At 41.2% G+C, this 24,690-nt stretch overlaps 1 protein-coding gene across 1 annotated transcript; it reads right to left on the minus strand.

Annotated features, from left to right (window-relative positions):
- Positions 1-2,679: 2,679 nt before the first annotated feature.
- THOC3 (THO complex subunit 3) lies at positions 2,680-11,110 on the minus strand. Its single transcript, NM_001257489.1, is given in 6 exon segments — positions 2,680-3,251; positions 4,171-4,271; positions 4,393-4,554; positions 8,033-8,237; positions 9,921-10,077; positions 10,810-11,110. Coding segments are annotated over 6 exon segments (1,056 nt in total). The 5' UTR covers positions 11,077-11,110; the 3' UTR covers positions 2,680-3,087.
- Positions 11,111-24,690: the final 13,580 nt, after the last annotated feature.

The following is a 24,690-nucleotide window of genomic DNA, read 5'->3' on the forward strand; positions in this document are numbered from 1 at the left end:
CTGACGGACCCGTAACAGGTCCCTGTGCTCTCCCTGGGAGCTGCTCCACCTCAAGCAAGGGGAAGGCTTATTAAGCACCTCCCTCCTGCCAGGTGCTGTGCTGGACACTTTACAGACTGTATCTTGTTTAATCTTCCTAACGGCCCAAGGAGAAGGGGATTCATCATCCCGGGTTAATGGATGAGCAAAGTGGGTTCAGATAAATCACTGCTGGAGCCAGATTCAAATCTGATTCTGCCCAAGTATGAAGCCAGCATTATTTCCACTGCACCAGTGTCAGAGAGAGAAAAGAAGACAATACACCTAGGTATCTCTGAGTTTGCAACACACTCTATTCAACCTCTACTCTCTTCCTTAAAACAGGACCTACCTTTTAATTCTGTCTATGGGCTCTTTTTCTTCCAAAGCCAGAAGGCATTTCATGGTGCTTTGTGTAACTAAAACCCTTAGGGAGTAGAAACAGGAAAACGCTCAAGGGCATTTCTACCCCATTGCTGGCCACTCTAAACTGGGCCAACCCACACATCACATCACACCCCAACCAGATTCTGTCTTCCCTCTCCCAGCCCCTACCCCCCAACCCCTGCAAGACCTCCTAGGAGCCTGCTCTGGGCTTACCTGTTCCTTGGATCCACGTGCCTCTGGCCAGGACTCCCTGCACCAGCCTCCCATCCCCACACAGGGCCCTCTCCCAGGACTCCAGCTGCTTAGCCTCCCACCCACACAGGTTAAGGTGTGGGGAACAACAAGGCACATACACTTCACAAGCTTCCCATGTGGTGTGGCTCATCCTACTCTGTATCTCATGCCATCCAAATATCTGGATCTCAGCAAAAGAGATGATACTGTAAACTTAACTACCTATCAGTCTGACTTGTCATTCCAGCCAACACAGCAGTGGGTCATTGGTATGTGGATACTGCAGTCTGTTTGAGCACGTGATGAGTAAGTGTGTGTGTGAACATGTGGAGCGAATCCTAGACTTGCCCTGCCAACTAAAATCTAGCTCACAGCTGACCTCCCCACTCACCCGACTTGCTGATGTGTATAGCAGAAACTGCAGAAAATGCCTCGACAGACCAAATAATAAATGGCCAGCTGTGACTCTGAACGGCATCCTTCCAGCTCTGCAGAACTAGAAAATGCACTCAAACCAAAGGGGCCCCGGGTCTGAGATGCATGTCATTTCCCCAGGATGGACCCACCTTTGAACTCCTCCAGTACTTCAAAGTCAAGGCACAGAGATGGTGTCAAGACGTTGAAAGTCTGCAAAAACTCACATACACTGGGACTCTTTGCTCATGGATATGTGTTTTCCTGTTGCTGTAAGTGTCCCACTAGTTAAATGCAAAGTTTCATCTTGTTTAAGTGACAGGCAGTGTGGATCAGTAATTTACATAAACCCAGAGCAGAAAAAAATCCACAAGGATGGAAGAGGGAATCAATCAAATATTAAGATGTAACCCAAACCCTCAACATCTGGTTCCAGTTCTAGAGGGAATATATAAACATGGCAGAGACCACAGGAATGACAGATGGTTGCAAAAACAAGAAATAATGCATCAAAATTTACTCACAGTGACATGAACAACATTCCACTTCTGCCGCTGAGGTGGCAAGTTGGTTTGCAACTAAAAAGACCCTTCACCAGGGAAGGTGAGCACGCTACTGCAAACACTACTGTGCACACTACTGCACCTGCTCAACGCATCACTCACTGAGATGGCCCAACAGCTGACTTCTCATGGCCATGGTTTACTCATCTGTGAAGTGGGAATGGCAACACTTGCAGAAACAGAGTAGCCCATTGCAAACAAAGGCACGTGGGCCTTTAAACAAACCCAGATCTGAATACAGTCAGTTGATGAGTAACACTGAGTTACTTAAACTCCCTGAGGTAGTAAAATGGTGATAACACCCACCTCAGAAGGCTGCTGCAAACACTGAGTAACAGCTGACAAAAGTGTTCTTTATGGTAGCAGGCATGTAGAGAATGCCCAGTAACTACAAATATCTGTCAAGACTTGTTGAGTGTTTATAATACTCCCCAACACGGTGCTGTGCCCCTTGCCTAACTTATCTTGCCATACTTGGTTTGTCTACCCTTCGTGTATGAAGATAAACATGTTTTTATACATAAACATGGACACAAGAAAACTTCTGGAAGGATATACATCAAAATTCTAATAGTAGTTACCTCTTGGTGCTAGGAATGTAATTTTTCTTTTTGCTTACCTTTTTCCAAAATATTCTACCAACGTATTTCTGTATGCCTCAGTATTTGCTTTAACACCAAAAAAAATTACAATATAATGAAAAACTACTGCTCTTAGGTAACAACCTCCCCAACACAAGCCCTTTTTTTTAAAGGGAAGAACTAATAAAGCTTTGCTCTCCATGAGGAACCACTAAGTGTTTTTCTTTTCAATAAGAAAGCTAACTGACTTACTCCCCTCTTTACTTTGCCACCAGGAAGCTCAGAGCCAAAATTTTAGTTCAGTCATTCAATTAGCTTTGTCCCTATATTTCAGAGGGTTATTGGTTGGGAATTTAAATGACAGAATTATAACATTTAAATTATCTTTCTCAAATTAAAAAAAAAAATACAAAACTGCAACATAAGGACATAATTTTTAAAGTCTTAGAAGTGCCATAATAAAAAAAGTCAGTTTATTAAATGCTCAATTCTCAAAATTATATATATATATTTTTAATTATTTAAAAAATTTTCCATACCTTTCCATTCCCCTCCCTCCAAACTAAGTATTGTCCAAGTTGTATCAAACGCCACAAAGTCTACCATGTACCCAAAAGCAGAGAAGACAGGAGATCCAGAGGACAAGGTATGCTGGGGTCACTACCTACACTGCAGAGTCCACACGAGTTAACTCACGCTGGGGGCAAAGAATGGAAAGAGCTAATACACAGAAAAAGCAAAAGAACTGGAATGGGCAGCCTGACCATAGACATTTACAATTTATACCAATTTACAAATATTTAGGGTGCCCACCAACTCCAAGAGAACAGACCAAACTAACCACATGAAGGAAGACCTCTGCCAGGGCCTCCTCTACCTACAATCCCCTCTCAAGAATCATTAGGAAGCCCAAACAGCTTCACAGTTCCGGCTTCCCGGCTGCTGTCATATTTGCCGTCTTTGTCATCACAGGCAAATGCCAGCAGAGGCCTTTTGGGGTGCCACGCCACTGTGAAGGTCGGAGACTCACACTGTACCTCCCATAGTTTGTCCCCTATAGAAAACAATAGAGAGAAACCAATCAATACGTTCATAACGAAGGACACATTCATTAAGTACTTACCTGTATTAACTCGTTTAATTCACCTACTAATCCCATAAGATAGATACAACTACTACCTCATTTTACAGAGAACCCCCAGGCACAGAGAGCCCACAAGCCAGCAGGGGGCAGAGCAGGCTCTGAGCACAGGTGGGTTAACTCAAGAGCAGGTCGCTGAGCAGGAAAAGTGTCACCGAGTCACAGGGACACGCAATTACATGAAGGATCTGCATGGCTGGATGCTGGACAATGTTCACCACAACGTGACTAACACAGACATTCTTTACATACTGGAATTTCAAGTTCTTTACTTTCCTCTTCAAAGTTTTCTATGTAGTTTTAACCTTTTTACGAAGAGTGTCACAGATTTCCGAAAACAATACAGCAACATTAAAAAACAAATCTGAGGAAATTCTTTTGTAAAATGAATACTCTCCTCCCATTTTTCTATTTCCAGCTTCTGTTGTTGTTTTTAAAGCAAAAACTTGATAATTCCTTAAATTTAAAAAAATATTTTTTCAAGTTCATATACAGGCAACAGATAAAGAGAAATATACCACAGCATTTTTAAAAAGGTGGTATTCAGATAGTGGGACCACAAGTGATGCTTTTTTCTTCCTCTTACTCTGTAGTTTAAAGTTTAAATAAATCAAAATATTTTTCTAAATCAGTTTCCTCAGACCTGCCTGTTTATTTCTTAACTCTTTGCTTCCTCACTACCCAGCAGTGACAGTCAAAACATAAACACACTTGTCTAAAGGAGACAAATTCATTCATGATAATGCTGATGAAGCAGTCACGTGCAGAGATGAGATCACAAGAGAAGTCCTGAATGCCAAAGGTGAAAGACAGTAGATTCTCATGAGGTTACCTGTCTCCACTTCAGCAATGTCAATAAAATGGTCTTCCGATGCTGACGCCAGCATTTTCCCATCATGGCTGAAACTGAGGGTCCTTACAGGCCAATCCAGCCTATGATACAGAGTGGACAGAAGAGACATGAGAATTACCAAATAAGAGGAGGGAACAATGTCACTCACAATAAAATAAAATTCATGTACCCAACAAGGAAAGTGCTGATAGAGTTACTTACCTGGAAAAGCACCGAACACACACTAACTCATCCACATCCCAGAGGCTAACCAAAGCATCTGCACTTCCTGTGGCAAAGTACTTCCCCATCGGGTCAAACTTGATACAGATGCAGTTGGAAGGATGGGCGTTGATGGACTGCACAGGCTTCAGTTCTGGGTAGCTGAGAAACAAGACAGACAGTGATCAAACTGCAGAAGAGGACTGTGGTGCTAAAATAATAATAGGAGACAATGAAGAAGAAAAGCAAAGATAATGCACCACCACCAAGAACTGTCATTCAAGATAATATTCCTGAAATAAAAAAAGATTTTGAACTACATTATTTAAAAAGCACAACACATACATGAGACTACAGAACCAAAGCAACCAACATCGAGACACAGACTAGTAAAATTAGTGGACTTTAAAGAAAAAGAAAATTAGATTATCAGGCTTTCTGACAGCAACACTTACTGCCAAAAGAAAATGGAGTACCATATTTAAGAAAGATACACAAGCAAGAAAATGAGTCAAGGATTTTTACATCCAGCAAAACTGAATTTGAAATATAACGATACAAACAATAAGCACAATAATGTTTTATTAAATCTATAAGCTTTATAAGTACATAAATAAGTTGTAATAAAAACTCCAGGAATAATGTTCCCATGAACGCTTCCCGAGGAATCTTAACTAGAGAATGAGCTTCAATAAAAAAAATGACTCAAGACTTATAAGGACTGGTGCTGAACACTGAATATAGAGTTTCTTGCAAAAACTATACATGGTTTAAAGGGAGGGTATAATATGTAACAGCTGCACACTCCTACAACATATAGTACTATTTTTTTTAATGGGGGAAGAATGCAAAGAGTGTATGCAAAAAGCAAAAACATTTTTTGTTTCAAGTCATCACATTGGTGGTAGTGGCAGTAATATTGTTATTCAGAGACATCTGTATGTTTACCACGGGATACAGGTAATAAGTAACCATCGGATATTCTAATTCTATGATCCCTTGTGCCCTTGAGAACCAGAATACTCAATTTGGAAGGGAAGAAATATATTTGTAATATAGATGAGGTTTAATAAAATCCCCGGAGTCCTCAATTTTAATTGGAAGTTATCAATGTGAGTTCACAAGGTATTTTATCTTTATATACATACACACACACACACACGTAATTCCTAGGCCAACCCAACGGTAATGAACATTCCTAACTTCAGTATGATTTCTCAGTGAAAGAATGTAAGGCCTCCTTTTTTTTTTTTTTTGAGGTGGAATCTCACTCAGTCACCCAGGATGCTGGAGTGCAGTGGCACAATCTAAGCTTACTACAACCTCCACCTCCCAGGTTCAAGCGATTCTCCTGCCTCAGCCTTCCAAGTAGCTGGGATTACAGACCTGCATCACCACGCCCAGCTAATTTTTGTATTTTGAGTAGAGACGGGGTTTCTCCATGATTGCCAGGCCTCAAGTGATCCACTCACCTCGGCCTCCCAAAGTGCCAAAGTGCTGGGATTACAGGTGTGAGCCACGACACCCAGCCAGAATGTTAAGGCTTCTTGGAGAATTTTCTGATTAAAGGTCTGGGGCAAGATTGTACAAGATGAACTTGAAACATCTTATCAAACCAGAGAGCAAAAAACAGAAGACGACTGGGATTATGTCAAAAAAGGGCTTAAGAACCAACTTGAAGACGTTTTTATTGGCCAAAGATGGGATAATTTGAGCTTCAATAGGCGTAACAATTACAAGACATGGAAACACATCAACTATGTTTAAAAACACGAGCCCATAATGATTTAAAAAAAACAAAAAACAAACCTAACTGGTCATCTTTGGAGGCAGCAGGAAACGAAATCATCATCTGACAAACAGAATCAAAATTTTATCCTGCCTTCCCTAGATGAACTGCACTACTGGGTAACCAAATTGCAGACAAGAAGCAGCATCTCTTTATACAACAGTCCAACATATACACAGCACATGGAATCAGCAAAAGCCAAACTGGGAGAATCTCCACAGGTTACCAGTCTGGTTTTTCAGCAGCTATGTTTTAGCAAGTTTCTTTTGAGTAATTTAAGAGACACAAAAGACGTATCAATTTTTTTTTTTAAATGAGCAAAACTAGGGTATCTAGGGGCTGCACATGTGGTAGAAAAACTATGAAGAATCACCATAAAAGTCAGGATAGTGTTCGCTTTTGTGGAAGGGAGTTGTAATTAGGACAAAACACCTGGATGGACTTCTAGGGTGGCTGGAAAGAACTACTCCTCGACTTGAGCAGGGCTGCACAAGAGTTAAGCCTATAAGAGTTCGTTAAGCTACACATTTGTGTTATGTGGTTTTCAATATCTGTGTTTTATAATAAAAAGGTTTTTCTTAAAAAATTATAGAATCCCCATTGCCTACAAAATAAAATCCAAGATACTAGGCATAAAATAAAGGCCTTTTATAATCTGGTCCCAAATCAGACTTCATCTTCCCATTATCATGCCCTCTCTTATTTCCCTTATCTGCCAGCATGCCCCCAACAACCCTGAACGAACTACTCTGCAAATAAGTCATGCTCACTCATGCCTGCTTTTTCACTTATGTGGTTCCCTTTTGCTTATTCTTCAAATTCTGCTTATCTTTCAAGATAAAGTTCACAAGCTCCCTCCTTCAACTCCCCACGGAACATATCTCACTTGGCCTCACATTGATCACCTGGGATAGTGGAAGGCTAGAATTAAACAGATCTGAATTTCAGCTCCACAATTTCATTCATTTAGAGAACAAACATTCACTAAGATCCTTCTATGTGGAGCAGGTGCAGGACTAGACATTAGGGATTCAACACTAAACAAGGCAAACACCATCCCCACCATCATGGAATTCACAGTCTAACAGGAGACATGGGCAAATAACCATGCAATTACAACCAGAAGGAAAGTGCTTCCTACAGAAAGTACATAAAGTAAGCCTCTAACCTACCTCTAACCTTGGGGTAGCGGGAGAGCTTCCCCTGAAGGGAAAGTGATATTTAAGTTGAAACTTTAAGAGTACGAATTAGCCAGTTGGGTGCGGTGGTTCACGCCTGTAATCCCAGCACTTTGGGAGCCGAGGTGGGTGGATCACCTGAGGTTGGGAGTTGGAGACCAGCCTGACCAACATGGAGAAACTCTAAACTACAAAAAATACAAAATTAGACGGGTGTGGTGGGGCACGCCTCTAATCCCAGCTACTCGGGAGGCTAAGGCAGAAGAATAGCTTGAATCCAGGAGGCGAAAGTTGCAGTGAGCCGAGATCGCGCCATTGCACTCCAGCCTGGGCAACAAGAGCAAAACTCCACCTCAAAAAAAAGAGGGTATGAATTAGTCATAATTCAAGGTGCATCCAGTTCCAGCAAACACTAGCTGACTACTGATGTAACCTCTCACCCTCAGATCCTCATCTGTCAAATGAGAAGCAAACCATCAACTCCTAGAATTTCTGTAAGGACTCAGTAAAATATAAAGTATATAAAATATACAGCTCAAATGTACTTAAAACAGGTTAGGATTCTATTTGTGTTTTAAGGTCCTTCAGGATAGGCTCACATCTAATTCATCTCCGTATATGGCACAGCACCCAGCACAAAGATATGACAGTCCCCTAAGCTAGACCCCCTCACCTGAGGATGTTGATACAACCATTGCCATTTGTCAGGAAGAACATGTTGTTGTCATTGTTCCAGGAGATTTCGTTGACCTCGAACTTGAACTGCTCTTCTGCTTTGGAACGGTGTGTCTTGGCATCAATAAAGGTCACCACATCATCTTTGTTGCCTACAGCAATGGTCTGCCCATCAGGACTCCAGCAGATATTAATGTTCTCCCCTAGGAACCCAGATATAAACAGCAAGATAATCTGTTTGCTCATAATCCGCCACAAGTTTATTGTGCTATCCTAGAAAGAAGACCAGAGCTTTCTTCAGGGCTTACTCATTAAAGTCCTAGACAATGGGAGGGAGCTACCATTTATAATTCAACAATGAGTCCAGAACATTCATCTACACATTTCCTGATTTGGTCTTCACAATACTCCTCTAAGACACATTTATTATCCCCATTTTATAGACAAAGGAAATAGGAGATAAGAAGATGAGCCAAAGTGTCAAAACTATGAAGTCACAGAGCCAAGAATTTAAACCCAGATTTGACCCCAAAGCCCCCTTTTCTCTTACACCAGCATTTCTCAACTCTAGTCACTCGCATGCCAACATCACAATTTTTGTCCTGTCCATTAAACACTGTATTTTTCTTTATTCATGATTTTTCTTAAAATTGATCCAAAAAATTTTACTTAAATAAATTTAGCAGCCGGGCGCGGTGGCTCCAGCCTGTTATCCCAGCACTTTGGGAAGCCAAGGTGTGCAAATCACTTGAGTCCAGGAGTTCAAGATCAGCCTCGGCAAAATGGCAAAAATCGGCTCTACAAAAAATTAGCCAGGCATGGTGGCATGTGCCTGTAGTCCCAGCTACTCAGGAGGTTGAGGTAGGAGGATGGCTTGAGCCCAGGAGGTGGAGGCTGCAGACAGCCAATACTGTGTCACTGTACTCCATCCTGGGTAACAGGGCAAGACTCTGTCTCAAAAATAAAAATAAAAATAAATTTAGCCTTAATTGAGTAATAAATTCTATGAGCTAGTTCTTCTAGTAGACATTAAAATATCTGCAAAACTGGTTTTTAATGTTCACCCACACATCACCTGAATCACTCATGGATCAGCAGCTGTATACCTGGGGAAAAACCACACCATTCTGCCTCCAGAGGTAAGTCTTGTCAACAAAGTCTAGTGGCCCACACTGAACACATCAATTAAAAATCTCATCAACCTTTTCCATTCTAAAATGTATAATTTTTTCACATTTTAGTATCTATACTGTATCTTAAAATGTATCAGAAAGCATTTCAAAATTTTGGGTGTATCACAGTTATTTACCAACTTTCTTTCCTAATGGAACATCTTATGATAAATGAAAACTCAAGATTCCCGTACAGTACCGGCCTCAATACTTACAACAGAGCCTATAAATGTACCGCACAACTTTCTGGTCACTTTCTCGCAGTTCACCAAGACCATCCAAATTTCAACCATTCTAACTAATCAGAATTTTCCACATTCTCCATGCCTTTGCACACGCTGTTCCCTCCTGGAAATGCCCCATTCCCCACCCACTGCACATTGATCACACTCAATTTCTATGGCTATCCTAAAAGTTTGCTCAAATTTGGTGAGGCCTTCCCTGGCTCCCCTAGGCAGACTTTTGTTTTCACTTCTATTCTGGGTATCCATCTTGCAGACCTCTCCATTATTAAATGAACCATACCTTGCTATGTTATTTGTATATACATGTCCCCTCCCCGCTGGGGAGGTCCTTGGAGCTGGAAACTCTTATTCAGCTCAGGATGTCTCATACACTGCTGAGTGCCAGGCACAGAAAAGATACTCGGAAAATGGTTGTTGAATGAATTCAAACAGCTTATCTTCCTATTACCCTCTCTCTCTGAATAGTCACCTTTAGTGTTCACAGTGGCAATGCATTTTGTAGTCCTGACATCCCAGATGCGAATGGTTTTATCTCCGGACGCGGTAACGAATAGGTCAGGATTACTTGGATGCCAACAAAGCTGGTCCACACTATCCCCATGTCCCCGATAATTGTTTTCCTTGACCTGAAAGAACAGAATCCAGATGTCACTTCACATAGATGTAGCTGCCTCCCCATGTAACTTTCTAACCTTATTCAAACCAAGGTATGCTGGTACGAGTAAAGATCTGGGTAATTCAGAATCCAGTTCTTCTAAGCCCTTTCTCCCTTCTCTTCTCCGCAGTCCTTCTGACCTGTTGTTCTCAGCTTCCACATCTATGCCCTTATTTTTGTGCCCTCCCTGGCCTCCTCCTCCTTCCTGATTTTGCACCCTTACTGTACCATCAACGTTCCTAACCCAGCCGCTCATTCCCACGGGACGCCCTATCACTTTCAAAGGGGCCCTCCTCACCACCACCACCACAGCCCCTAGCCACTCCTTACCAGCACACGAATCGATTCCAAACGAGTAAGGCTCCCACCGCAGCCCGGTCCCATCCACCCTCTCCTCACCTTCACCCGCCATCGCCAACCTCCTTACTTCCACACTCTCCACACGCCCCCAATCTTCCTCTCCTCACCCCTCACGACCCCGTCACCCCCACACTCCACCTTCTCCCCACTCCCTCCTCATCTCCACACTCCCCCCTCATCTCCACACTCCCCCCTCATCTCCATACTCCCCCTTTCCCCCTCCCTCAAGTCCACTCTCCTTTCAACCCCACGGTCCCGTTCGCCCCCCATTCGCTCTCCCTCTACCACACCTCACTTCACCACGACCCCTCCCCCTAGCCTGGGCCGAGCCCCGGCAGCTCACCAACCGGTCCTTCTCCAGCAAGAAGACACTGGCCGTCTTGTCGAAGGACCCCGAGGCTAGGCGACGCCCGTCGCAACTCCAGGCCACCGAGTGCACCTTGGCGCTGTGCGCCAGGAACTCGCGCGTCTTGCTGTGGCCCCGGAACAGCTCCTGCATCCCAAGCACGTAGCGCGACGGGCCGCTGCTCACTGAGCACCACGGGGCCATCGAGCCGGGGCCGCTCTGGCCCAACGCCGAGGGCCCCATGGCTGCAGTGGGCACCGCCATGCCGAGCTCCCAGCTCACAACACGCCAGCAGCCGCCAGGGTGCAATCAGTCCTGGCGCCGCTGCCGCACGCATGCGCCCGGAAGAGCGACGGCTTCTCTACGCAGGCGCGCTGTACCCCGCCCCGGAAGGGACTACAAATCCCGGTATGCAGCGCGTCCCCGCCTCTTTCTTAGTAATATTTGGAGTTAACTCCAAATATGCTTCACACTTAACGATTCCGAGTTTTTTTAGTGTTCTTATTTCTCCCTTACCTATTACTTGGTAGATATATGTGTATCCCTGTTTAATCAAATAAAAGAACCAACACTAACCTTCTAAACAGTTCACCCATCACCTTTCTTCTGGAGTTGTTCCCTAACCCCTAGTCTCCTCCCTTAAGAGAAAGCTTTTTTACTAGAGAAAGACTTTTTACTGGGCTTTTTACTGGAGAAGGACTAGCTGGTGAGCTTGTCCCGTGAAAAGGGCTAGCGGGTGTGGAGTGAGGGAAGAGGTGTTAAGAAGGGGTCTGGAAGGGTTTTTTGTTTGTTTGTTTTTTAATAAAAATGAATTTTTTGTTTTTAAAAGGTAATGGCGGAAGCGTGTGAACCGCAGCAACTCCATCTTAAATAGGAACTGGGTATAATGAGGCTGAAACCTACTGGGTTGCATTCCCAGACTGTTAAGGCATTCTAATCACAGGATGAAATAGGAGGTCAGCACAAAATACAGGTCATAAAGACCTTGACGATAAAACAGGTTGCAGTAACGGGGCCGGCTGAAACCCACCAAAACCAAAATGGCGACGAGAGTGACCTCTGGTCATCCTCACTGCTACACTCCCACCAGTGCCAGGATAGTTTATAAACGCCATGGCAATGTCAGGAAGTTACCCTATATGGTCTAAAAAAGGGAGGCGTGAATAATCCACCACACTTGTTTAGCAGATCATCAGGAAAAACCATAAAAATGCGCAACCAGCAGCCCTGGGGGCTGCTCTATGGAGTGGCCATTCTTTTATTCCCTTTACTTTCTTAATAAACTTGCTTTCACTTTGCCCTACAGACTCGCCCTGAATTCTTTCTTGAGTGAGATCCAAGAACCTACTCTTGGGGTCTGGATTGGGACCCTTTTCCTGTAACAGTAGTACATGCACATGATTGTAAATATAAAAATAAAAGATACAGAGTGAAAAGTAAATGTCCACCTGTGTATCCAGCCCACCTTTCATATCTCCCTTAAACCAGTGGCTTCTTGCTGGAGAAAAAAGGGGTGGTGAGCTGTCAGCGCCAGTCAAGGCCCTGGAGTAGAGCTGAGGAATGGGGGAAGGTTTTGGTGGTAAGTAGTAGTGGTAAATTTGTTTAAAAATCCAATTTTTAAAAGGCAACACGTGCACTTGGCAACAAATGTAAAAAGTATAAAAGGGAATAGATTGAAAAGTTTCCCTCCATCCTGTGTCCCCAAACTTCTCTTCTGAAAAACTTGAATTTCTTGTGTGGCCTTCCAGAGACAGTGTAAGTAAGCACCCTGATGAGGTAGATAGGTGTGTGCATAACTTCCCCCAAACCACTGCCAAAAAGGTAGCATTCCTTACACAACTTGCTTTCTATGGTAAATATGTATAGGAAATCATTTGTCAGAATATGCAGACGTCTCATTCTTCTTAATGGTTGCAGTCTTTATATGAATCTATAATAGTTTATTCAACTGATCCTTTCATGAATTTGCTTTTAGAACAATATTGCAGTGAATATCCCTATACAACCTTCATTGTGCACATCTGTACTTTTTTATTTGGATATGTATTGCCAAAACACCTATGAAGAGGTTTAATAATCTATACTTCCACCAGCAACATAAGGAAGTGTCAGAAGGTCCTAGGTACTAAATAAGTACACATATAAAGCATGTGGCTCTCAGAAGGACCGTAGGAGATAAGATCCCTATCTTTCCCCAATCTTTTCCCTACCCCATTGCAACCAGAAATTCTTGGAAACGACAAAGCTTTTCAGACTCCAAGGATACCAGTGAAGTCTCTAAAATCTTGAAGTAGGAAACTATTTGGTGTCTAGTTTTCTTCCTTACCCCTATTTTTCAGGAATCTTCTTCATATATAATATATATTTTTAGATTTTTTCCTTCATTTTCTACTTCTTCCTATATTTCTTTTTCTTTTCTTTTTTTTTTTTTTTTTTTTTTTTTGCTGCATACACTGAGGATTTACAAGCCCCTGTCCAAGATACAAAAACTGAAGTAGAAAGAGGTAAAATATCCTGTTCCAGGTCACATGACTATATGTGACAGAGGAAAGGTTAGAACTCAGATGTTACTGACTCCAAAATCTACACTCTGATTTTCAGTATCTGAAATCATGTAAATGTGACTCTTTGTATCTCTGCATTCATTTTGTAGTTTTGTATGTAATATATAATTTTTAATTTTTAATTTTATTTTGAGATGAAGTTTTGCTCTTATTGCCTAGGTTGGAGTGCAGTGGTGCGATCTTGGCTCACTGCAACTTCTGCCTCCCAGGTTCAAGCAAATCTTCCGCGTCAGCCTCCCAAGTAGCTGGGATTACCCGCACCACCACCATGCCCGGCTAAGTTTTTGTATTTTTAGTTGAGACAGGGTTTCACTATGTTGGCCAGGCTGGTCTCGAACTCCTGATGTCAGGTGATCCATGCGTCTCGGCCTCCCAAAGTGCTGGGATTATAGGCGTGAGCCACCGTGCCCAGCCTGTAATGTATATTTTTTACTTAATTTCCCCTTGTGTTCCTTTTCTATATTCTGTAAACATGGATGTTAGAACATCAGTTGTGAGAAGTATATCCCACTGCTCTTGCCTGAGACAAACTGGTATAACATTTCAAGTTGGACTACCACACATATTGGGGCAATGGTGAGACTGAAGTCAGATTCTCTCAAAGGGGAGATAAAATTTAGGGGAACAGAGTCATGGGCCATTTTTAAAAACTTTTTATTTGGAAAAATTCAAACTTACAGAAAAGTTACAACAATACTAAAAAGCACTGCTATTCCTGTGACACAGATTCACTGAGTTTTAGCATTTTGTTCCATTTCTTTTCTTTTTTTTATTTTTATTTTTATTTATTTCTTTATTTTGAGACACAGTCTTACTCTGTCGCCCAGGCTGGGACGCAGTGACGCACTCTTGGCTCACTGCAACCTCCGCTTCCCAGATTCAAGTGATTCTCATGTCTCAGCCACCTGAGTAGCTGGGATTACAGGTGTGCACCACCACACCCACTAATTTTTTGTATGTTTTGTAGAGATGGGTTTCTCCATGTTGGCCAGGCTGGTCTCAAACTCCTGGCCTCAAGTGATCCACCTGCCCTGGCCTCCCAAAGTGCTGAGATTACAGGCATGAGTCACTGCACCCGGTCTCCATTTGCTTTCTCTACATACATCTACATTACTACTCTTTTGTCTAAATGTTTGGCAATTGTGCATTAGTCCGTTCTCACATTGCTATAGGGAACTACCTGAGACTGGGTAATTTATAAAGAAAAGAGGTTTAATTGGGCCAGGCGCGGTGGCTCACACCTGTAATCCCAGAAATTTGGGAGGCCAAGGCGGGTGGATCATGAGGTCAGGAGTTCAAGGCCAGCCTGGCCAAGATGGTGAAACCTCGTCTCTACTAAAAATACAATAAAATTAGCCAGGCGTAGTGGTGGGTGCCTATAATCCCAGCTACTCAGAAGGCTGAGGCAGAGAATTGCTTGAACCCGGGAGGCGGAGGTTGCTGCACTCCAGCCTGGGCTACAGAGCCAGGCGCTGTCTCAAAAACAACAAAAAAAAAACAAAACAAAAAAAGAGGTTTAATTGGCTCGTGGTTCCATAGGCTGTAAAGGAAGCATGACTGGGCAGGCCCCAGGAAACAGAGAGACGGGGAGGTACTACACACTTTTAAACAACCAGATGTCATAAGAATTCAGTCACTAACAAGAACAGCAAGAGGGAAATTCGCTCCAATGATCCAATCACCTCTCACCAGGCCCCTCCTCCAACACTGGGGATTACAACTGGAGATTTTGTCAGGGACACAAATCCAAGACATATCAAATTGTGAGTTGTGTACATCTTACCCTTTACCTTACCTGAATTAAAGGAATCAGGAAAATAATACATGAACAAAATAGGATATCAGCAAAGAGACAGAAATTATTTTTTAAAAGAACCAAACAGACATCTTAGAGTTGAAAAATAAGCTAACTGAATTGGAAAATTAACTAGAGGGGTTCAACGTCAGAATTGAATGGGCAGAAGAATCAGTGAATTTGAAGAAACATCATTTGGAATTATGAAGTCTGAGAAGCAAAAAGAAAAAAACAATGAAGAAAAGTGAACAGAGCCTACGGAGCATATGGAACAACATTAAGTGGACCAAATTATATGCTCTTGGAATTCCAGAAAGAGAAGAGAGAGGCACAGAGAGAAACACACAGGGAAAAAGATAGACTCTTTTTTTTTCTTTTTTAATTAAGATGGAGTTTCACTCTGTCACCCAGACTACAGTGCAGTGGCACAATCTTGGCTCACTGCAGCTTCTGCCTCCCAGGTTCAAGCAATTCTCGTGTCTCAGCTTCTGAAGTAGCTGGGACTACAGGTGCTAAGTTGTTTTTTTTCGTTTGTTTTTTGGTTTTTTTTTTTTTTTTGTATTTTTAGTAGAGACAGGGTTTCACCATGTTGGCCAGGCTGGTCTCGAACTCCTGACCTCAGGTGATCCGCCTGCCTTGGGCTCCCAAAGTGTGTGATTACAGGCATGAGCCACCACTCATAGCCTAAAAATAGACTTTAAGTAAAAATAAAACTGTTACAAGAAACAGAGGAGAATATTATATAATGGTGAAAGGGTCAATTCACCAAGAAGATATAACAATTAAAAACATTTATGCAATAAATATTAGAGCCTAAATTTACATAGCAAACATTGACAGAATTGAAGAGAGAAACAGACAACTTGAAAAAAAATAGTAGGAGACTTCAGTACTTCACTTTCAATAACAGATAGAACAACTAGACAGAAGATCAATGAGGAAATACAAGAACTTGAACAACACTACAGACCAAATGGCCCTAACAGACATAAACAACACAATCCACCCAACAACAGAATATACTTTTTTTTAAGTGCACATGAAACATTCTCCCAGATAGATGATGTGTTAGGCCACAAAACAGTCTTAATGAATTTTAAAAGATTAAAATCATACAAAATATTGTTTCCAATCACAATGGAAAGAAGCCAATAGTAAAAGTTGTGCTGAAAAATCCACAAATACGTAAAAATTAAACAACACATTCCTTAATCCCAGATACTCAGGAGGCTGAAGTGGAAGGATCACTTGAGCCCAGGCATTTGAGGCTGCAGTGAGCTTTGATCATGCCACTGCACTCCAACTTAGATGATGGAGCAAGAGCTCATCTCTAAAGAAAATAAAAGACAGAACAAAACAATACTCTCTCAAATAACAATGGCTCAAAAGAAAAAAATCACAAGGGAAATTATAACATATCTGGAGACAAATAAAAATAAAAACAAATGTACCAAAATATGTGGGTTGCAGCAAACATAGTACTAAAAAGGAAATTTACAGCTGTAATTGCTTGCATAAAAAAATAAGAACCCAAATCAATAATGTAACTTTATACCTTAAGGAACCAGAAAAATAACAAATGAAACTGAAACCTAGCAGAGGAAAAGAAATAATGAAGATTTGAGCAGAGATCAACAAAAGAGAGAATAGAAAACAACTTTTAAAATTAATAAAACAAGAGTTGGTTCTTCCATAAGATCAGCAAAACTGCCAACTGACTAAGAAAATGAGAGAGAAGACTCAAATAACTAAAATCAGAAATGAAAGGAGACATTGCTGCTGCTTTTACAGAAATAAAAAGGATCATAAGATAGTAATGTGAATACTTACATGATGAAAAATTAGATAACTAGATGAAGTGAATAAAATCCTAGAAATATACAATCTACCAAGAGCGAATCTGGACAAACAAAAAACTTGAATAGACTACAATTAATAAGGAGATTGAATCTATAACCAAAAAGCTTTCAACAACAACCGAAACAACAACAACAACAACAAAAACATAAAACAAAACCCTAGAACAAGATGGTTTCATTAGTAAATTCTACCAAACATTTACAGAAAAATTAACAGCAATCCTCCTAAACTGTTAAAAAGACGGAAGAGAGGACACCTCCCACTTACTCTATAAGGCCAGCATTACCCTAATACCAAAGTCAAACAAATACACTACAAGGAAAGAACACCACAGACCAGTATCCCTGATAAACACTGAAGTGAAAATCCTCAACAAAATACTAGCCAACAGAATTCAACAATGCTTTAAAATTACTATATACCACAACCAAGTGGGATTTATTTCTGTAATGCAAGGATGATTTAACATACAAAAAACAACCAATGTGGCCAGGTGCGGTGGCTCATACCTGTAATCTCAACACTTTGGGAGGCCAAGGCAGGCAGATTACCTGAGGTCAGGAGTTTGAGACCAGCCTGGCCAACATGTTGAAACCCCGTCTCTACTAAAAATACAAAAATTAGCTGGGCGTGGTGGCAGGTGCCTGTAATCCCAGCTACTCGGGAGGCTGAGGCAGGACAACCTGAACCCAGGAGACAGAGGTTGCAGTGAGCTGAGATCGTGCCAATGCACTCCAGCCTGCGTGACAGAGTGAGACGCCATATCAAAAAAAAAAAAAAAAAATGCATTTCTCCACATAAACAGAATTAAATACAAAACCACAAGATCATCTCAATTGATTCAGAAAGAACATTTGACAAAATTCAACATATTTTCATGATAAAAAGTACCCAGCAAACTAGAAATAAAAGAGAACTACCTCAATATAATAAAGGCCATATATGTAAATCCTACAGCTAACATGTTAAATGGTTAAAGACTAAAAGCTCTAGGATCACAAACAAGAATAAAGATCCCTGCTTTTGCCACTTCTATTCAACATAGTACTGGAAGTCCTAACTGGAGCAAGCAGGGAAGAAAAAGAAATATAAAGCATCTAAATTGGAAAAAAACATAAAATTATCTCTCTTCTCAGATGACATATTTTATGTAGGAAACCCTGAAGAGTCCACACACACACACACAAAAATGTTAGAACAATCACTAATCATTACAAAAATGCAAATCAGGCCAGGCATAGTGGCTCATACCTACAATCTCAGCACTTCGGGAGGCCGAGGTGAGAGACTGGCTTGAGCCCAGGAGTTCAAGACCAGCCTGGGCAACAGGGTAAAACCCGGTATCCACAAAAAGTACAAAAAGTACAAAAAGTAGCTGGGTGGGGTGGTGTGTGTCTGAAGTCTAGCTACTCAGGAGGCTGAGGCAGGAAAAGAACCTGAGCCTGGGAAGTCAAGGCTGCAGTGAACTATGATCACGCCACTGCACTCCAGCCTGGGCAACGAGAGAGAGACCCTGTCTCAAAAAAGAAAAAAAAAAGCAAAAATTAAAATTGAAATGATAATGAGATACTATTTCATACCCATTATGATGGCTACTATTAAAAAAAAAAACAGAAAATAAAAAATGTTGGCAAGGGTGTATAGAAATTGAAACCACTATGCCCTATTGGTGGGAATGGAAAATGGTGCAGTCACATTGGAAAACAGTATGGCTGTTTCCCAAAAAGTTAAAAATAGAATTACCATATGATAAAACAATTCTATTTTGGGGTATAGACCCAAAAAGAATTGAAAATCAGGGACTCAAGGAGATTGGCATATACGCACGTTCATAGTAGCATTATTCACAATGGCGAAAAGATGGAAGAAATCCAAGTGTTTAGTGACAGATGAATGGGTAAGCAAGATGTGATAAATACATATAATAGAATATTATTCAGCTTTAAAAAGAAAGGAAATTCTGATGCATGCTACAACATGAGTTTGAACTTTGAACACATTTTGCAAAGTGAAATAAGCCAGTTATGAAAACCGAAATGCTGTATAATTCCACTTATATGAGATTTCTAGAACAGTCATAGAAACAGAAAGTAGATTAGTGGTTGCCAGAGGCTGAGGGAAAGGGAGAATTCCAGGGAGTTACTGTTTAATGGGTATTGAGTTCGAGTTCAGCAAGATAAAAAGTGTTCTGGAGACAGATGGTGGTGATGGTTGCACAACAATGTTAACGTACTTTGTAAACCAAAAATAAAATTCTAACCACCCCCTGCCCCACCATCGGAATGGACTTCTCTTGGCAAGAGCATTCCAAGGCTAACCGGGAGGACTGGTTCTGACCATGATGGGGAGCAGGGAGCAGACATGTCTCATTATGCCCTCTTCCCTTTCACAATTACTGATAGAACAGATTCTTGAAGTCTGATGAAAAACATTTACAATCTGTTCTCTCTGAAGCCTGGTACCTGGAAGCTTCATGTGCATGATAAAACTTTGGTCTCCACAACTCCTAATCATCACAACCCAGACATTCTTTTCTACTGATTCCAGGTCTTTAGATAATAACATAACTCTTTCAAACAACTGCCAATCAGAAAATGTTTAAATCTACCTATAACCTGGAAGCACCCCCTCCTTCAAGTTGTCTGGCCTTTCCAGACTGAACCAATGTACATCTTACATGTACTTTATTGATATCTCCTGTCTCCCTAAAATGTATAAAACTAGGCCATGCCTGTGGGGAAAAGAAAAAGAGATCAGACTGTTACTGTGTCTATGTAGAAAGAGAAGACATAAGAAATTCCATTTTGATCTGTACCTTAAACAAGTGCTTTGCTGAGATGTTGTTAATTTGTGACTTTGCCCCAGCCACTCTGCCCCAACCTTGAGCTCACAAAAACATGTGTTGTATGGAATCAAGGTTCAAGAGATCTAGGGCTGTGCAGGACGTGCCTTGTTAACAAAATGTTTACAAGCAGTATGCTTGGTAAAAGTCATTGCCATTCTCTAGTCTCAATAAACCAGGGGCACAATGCACTGCGAAAAGCCGCGGGGACCTCTGCCTTGGAAAGCTGGGTATTGTCCAAAGTTTCTCCCCATGTGATAGTCTGAAATATGGTCTCATGGGATGAGAAAGATCTCACCGTCCTCCAGCCCGACACCCATAAAGGGTGTGTGCTGAGGTAGATTAGTAAAAGAGGAAAGCCTCTTGCAGTTGAGATGGAGGAAGGCCACTGTCTCCTGCCTGCCCCTGGGAACTGAATGTCTTGGTATAAAACCCAATTGTACATTTGTTCAATTCTGAGGTAGGAGAAAAACTGCCCTATGGCGGGAGGTGAGACATGTTGGCAGCAATGCTGCTTTGTTATTCTTTACTCCACTGAGATGTTTGGGCAGAGAGAAACATAAATCTGGCCCATGTGCACATCCAGGCATAGTACCTCCCCTTGAACTTAATTGTGACACAGATTCCTTTGCTCACATGTTTTCTTGTTGACCTTCTCCCTATTATCACCCTGCTCTCCTACCACATTCCTCTTGCTGAGATAATGAAAATAATAATCAATAAAAACTGAGGGAACTCAGAGACCAGTGCTAGTGCAGGTCCTTGGTATGATGAGTGCCGGTCTCCTGGGCCCACTGTTGTTTCTCTATACTTCATCTCTGTGTCTTATTTCTTTTCTCAGTCTCTCGTCACACCTAACAAGATATCCCACAGGTGTCAAGGGGCAGGACACCCCTTCATCTGGCGCCCAACGTGGGGCCTTTCTCTAGGGTGAAGGTACGCTAAGAACGTGAGCACTGAGGACAGCCGACAAGAGATTCCCGAGTATGTCCACAGTCAGCCTTACGGTAAGCTTGTGTGCTCGGAGGAATCCAGGGTAACAGTGGGGCAAACTGAAAGTACATATTCTTCTTATCTCAGCTTCATTAAAATTCTTTTAAGAAGAAGGGGAGTTAAAGCCTCTACAGAAAATCTAATTACGCTATTTCAAATAATAGAACAATTCTGCCCTTGGTTTCCAGAACAGGGAACTTTAGATTTAAAAGATTGAGAAAAAATTGGCAAGGAATTAAAACAAGCAAGTAGGGAAGGTAAAATCATCCCACTTACAGTATGAAATGATTGGGCCATTATTAAAGCAACTTTAGAACCATTTCAAATAGAAGATAGCGTTTCAGTTTCTGATGCCCCTGAAAGCTGTGTAATAGATTGTGAAGAAGAGGCAGGGACAGAGTTCAAAAAAGGAATGGAAAATTCACATTGTAAAAATGTAGCACAGCTAGTAATGGCTCGGTCAACGCAATATGTTGACTACAATCAATTACAGGAGGTAATATATCCTGAAACATTAAAATTAAAAGGAAAAAAGTCCAGAAACATCGGGGCCATTGGGTCTAAAACCATTATGGCCACCTCCTCCTCAGCCGAGTGAGTGCTGGAGGAGGGAGCCTGAAACTAGGCTTGCTGCAACTTGGCTCGTGGCACTCATTATTTTCCAACCTACAGTTCACTATGGTGAAGGAGCAATTCAGACTCGCCCTGCAGTGTACTGTATGGGTCAAACAGTGGCCGCTCCCTAAGAAAAGTTGGGGGCGCTACATAAAATAGTAAAAAACTATTTTAAAAAGGACATGTTTCATCCACTTTCTCTCTTTAGAATTCTCCTGTGTTTGTAATTCAGAAAAAATCAGGCAGATGGCGCATGCTAACTGACTTGGGAGTCATTAATGTGGTAATTCAACCTATGGTGCCTCTCCAACCCCGACTGCTCTCTCCAGCCATAATCCCCAAAGATTGGCCTTTAATTATAACTGATTTAAAGGATTGTTTTTTTACCATTCCTCTGGCGGAGCAGGACTGTGAAAAATTTGCTTTTACTATACCAGCCATAAATAACAAAGAATGAGCCACCAGGTTTCAGTGGAAAGTGTTGTCTCAGGCAATGCTTAATAGTCCAACTATTTGTCAGACTTTTGTAGCTCAGGTTCTTCAACCAGTTAGAGACAAGTTTTCAGACTGTTATATCATTCATTGTGTTGATGATATTTTGTGTGCTGCAAAAACAAGAGACAAATTAATTGACTGTTACACATTTCTGCAGATAGAGGTTGCAAACGCAGGCCTGACAATAGCATGTGATAAGATTCAGACATCCACTCCTTTTCAGTATTTGGGAATGCAGGTAGAGGAAAGAAAAATTAAACCACAAAAAAATAGAAATAAGACAAGACACATTAAGAACATTAAATGACTTTCAAAAATTGCTAGGAGATATTAATTGGATTTGGCCAACTCTAGGCATCCCTACTTATGCCATGTCAAATTTGTTCTCTGTCTTGAGAGGGGATCCAGACTTGAACAGTAAAAGAACATTAAATCCAGAGGCAACTAAAGAAATTGAATTAGCTGAAGAAAAAATTTGGTCAGCACAAGTAAATAGAATAGATCATTTAGCCCCACTCCAACTTTTGATTTTTGCTACTGTACATTCTCCAACAAGCATTATTGTTCAAAATATAGATCTTGTGGAGTGGTCATTCCTTCCTCACAGTATAATTAAGACTTTCACATTGTATTTAGATCAAATGGCTACATTAATTGGTCAGGCAAGACTACGAACAGTAAAACTGTGTGGAAGTGACCCAAATAAAATCATTGTTCCTTTAAACAAAGAACAGGTTAGACAAGCCTTTATCAATTCTGCTGCATGGCAGATTGGTCTTGCTGATTTTGTGGGAATTATTAATAATCATTACCCAAAAACAAAAATCATCCAGTTTTTAAAATTAACTACTTGGATTTTACCTAAAATTACCAGACTTAAACCTTTAGAAAATGCTCTGACGGTGTTTACTGATGGTTCCAGCAATGAAAAAGCAGCTGACACTGGGCCAAAAGAACGAGTCATTGAAACTCAGTATCACTCAGCTCAAAGAGCAGAGTTGGTTGCTGTCATTTCAGCGTTACAAGATTTTAATCAGCCTATTAACACTGTTTCAGATTCTGCATATGTAGTACAGGCTACAAAGGATGTTGAGACAGCCCTAATCAAATATAGTATGGATGATCAGTTAAATCAGCTGTTTAATTAGTTACAACAAACTCCAAGAAAAAGAAATTTCCCATTTTATATTACTCATATTCGAGCACATACTAATTTACCAGGGCCTTTAACTAAGGCAAATGAACAAGCTGACTTGCTAGTATCATCTGCCTTCATGGAAGCACAAGAACTTCATGCCCTGACTCATGTAAATGCAACAGGCCTAAAAAATAAATTGGGTATCACATGTAAACAGGCAAAAAATATTGTACAACACTGTAGTCAGTGTGAAGTCCTACACCTGCCCACTCAGGTGGCAGGAGTTAATCCCAGAGGTCTATGCCCTAATGCGTTATGGCAAATGGATGTCACACATGTACCTTCATTTGGAAAATTGTCATTTGTCCATGTGACGGTTGATACTTATTCACATTTCATGTGGACAATCTGCCAGACAGAAAAAGATACTTCCCATGTTAAAAGACATTTATTAACTTGTTTTGCTGTCATGAGAGTTCCAGAAAAAATTAAAACAGATAATGGGCCAGGATACTGCAGTAAAGCATTTCAAAAATTCTTAAATCAGTGAAAAATTACACATACAACAGCAATCTCTTATAATTCCCAAGGACAGGCCATAATTGAAAGAACTAATAGAACACTCAAAGCTCAATTGGTTAAACAAAAAAGGGAAAAAGAGAGTAAGGAGTATAACACTCCCCAGATGCAACTTAATCTAGCACTCTATACTTTAAATTTTTTAAACATTTATAGAACTCAGACCACTACTTCTGCAGAACAACATTTTTACAGGTAAAAAGAACAGCCCACATGAGGGAAAACTGATTTGGTGAAAGGACATCAAAAATAAGACATAAGAAATAGGTAAGGTGATAATATGGGGGAGAGGTTTGGCTTGTATTTCACCAGCAGAAAAGCAGCTTCCAGTTTGGATACCTACGACTTACAGAAGAAGTTGCTATCCACCAAGGAAGCGGGAGCCGCCAACCTGGGCCCAACTGAAGAACCTGACACGGTTAGCTGAAAAAAGCCTGAAGAACACAAGGGTAACACAAACTCCAGAGAATATGCTACTTGCAGCTTTAATGATTGTATCATCAGTGATAAGTCTCCCTATGTCTGCAGAAGCAGCTGCAGCTAATTATACTTACTGGGCCTGTGTGCCTTTCCCGCCCTTAATTCGGGCAGTCACTTGGATAGATAATCCTATTGAAGCATATGTTAATAATAGTGCATGGGTACCAGGCCACAGATGACTGTAGCCCTGCCCAACCTGAAGAAGAAGGAATGATGTTAAACATTTCCATTGGGTATCATTATCCTCCTATTTGCCTGGGGAAAGCACCAGGATGCTTAATGCCTACAACCCAAAACTGGTTGGTTGAAGTACCTACTGTCAGTGCCTCCAGTAAATTTACTTATCACATGGTAAGTGGAATGTCACTCGGGTCACAAATAAATAATTTACAGCACTCTTCTTATCAAAGATCATTAAAATGTAGGCCTAAGGGAAAACCTTGCCCCAAAGAAAAGTCCCAAAGAATCAGAAGAAGACCCAGAAGTGTTAGTTTGGGAACAATGTGTGGCTGATACT

Source organism: Macaca mulatta, chromosome 6 (assembly GCF_049350105.2).
Source record: "Macaca mulatta isolate MMU2019108-1 chromosome 6, T2T-MMU8v2.0, whole genome shotgun sequence".
Taxonomy (NCBI): Eukaryota; Metazoa; Chordata; class Mammalia; order Primates; family Cercopithecidae; genus Macaca; species Macaca mulatta.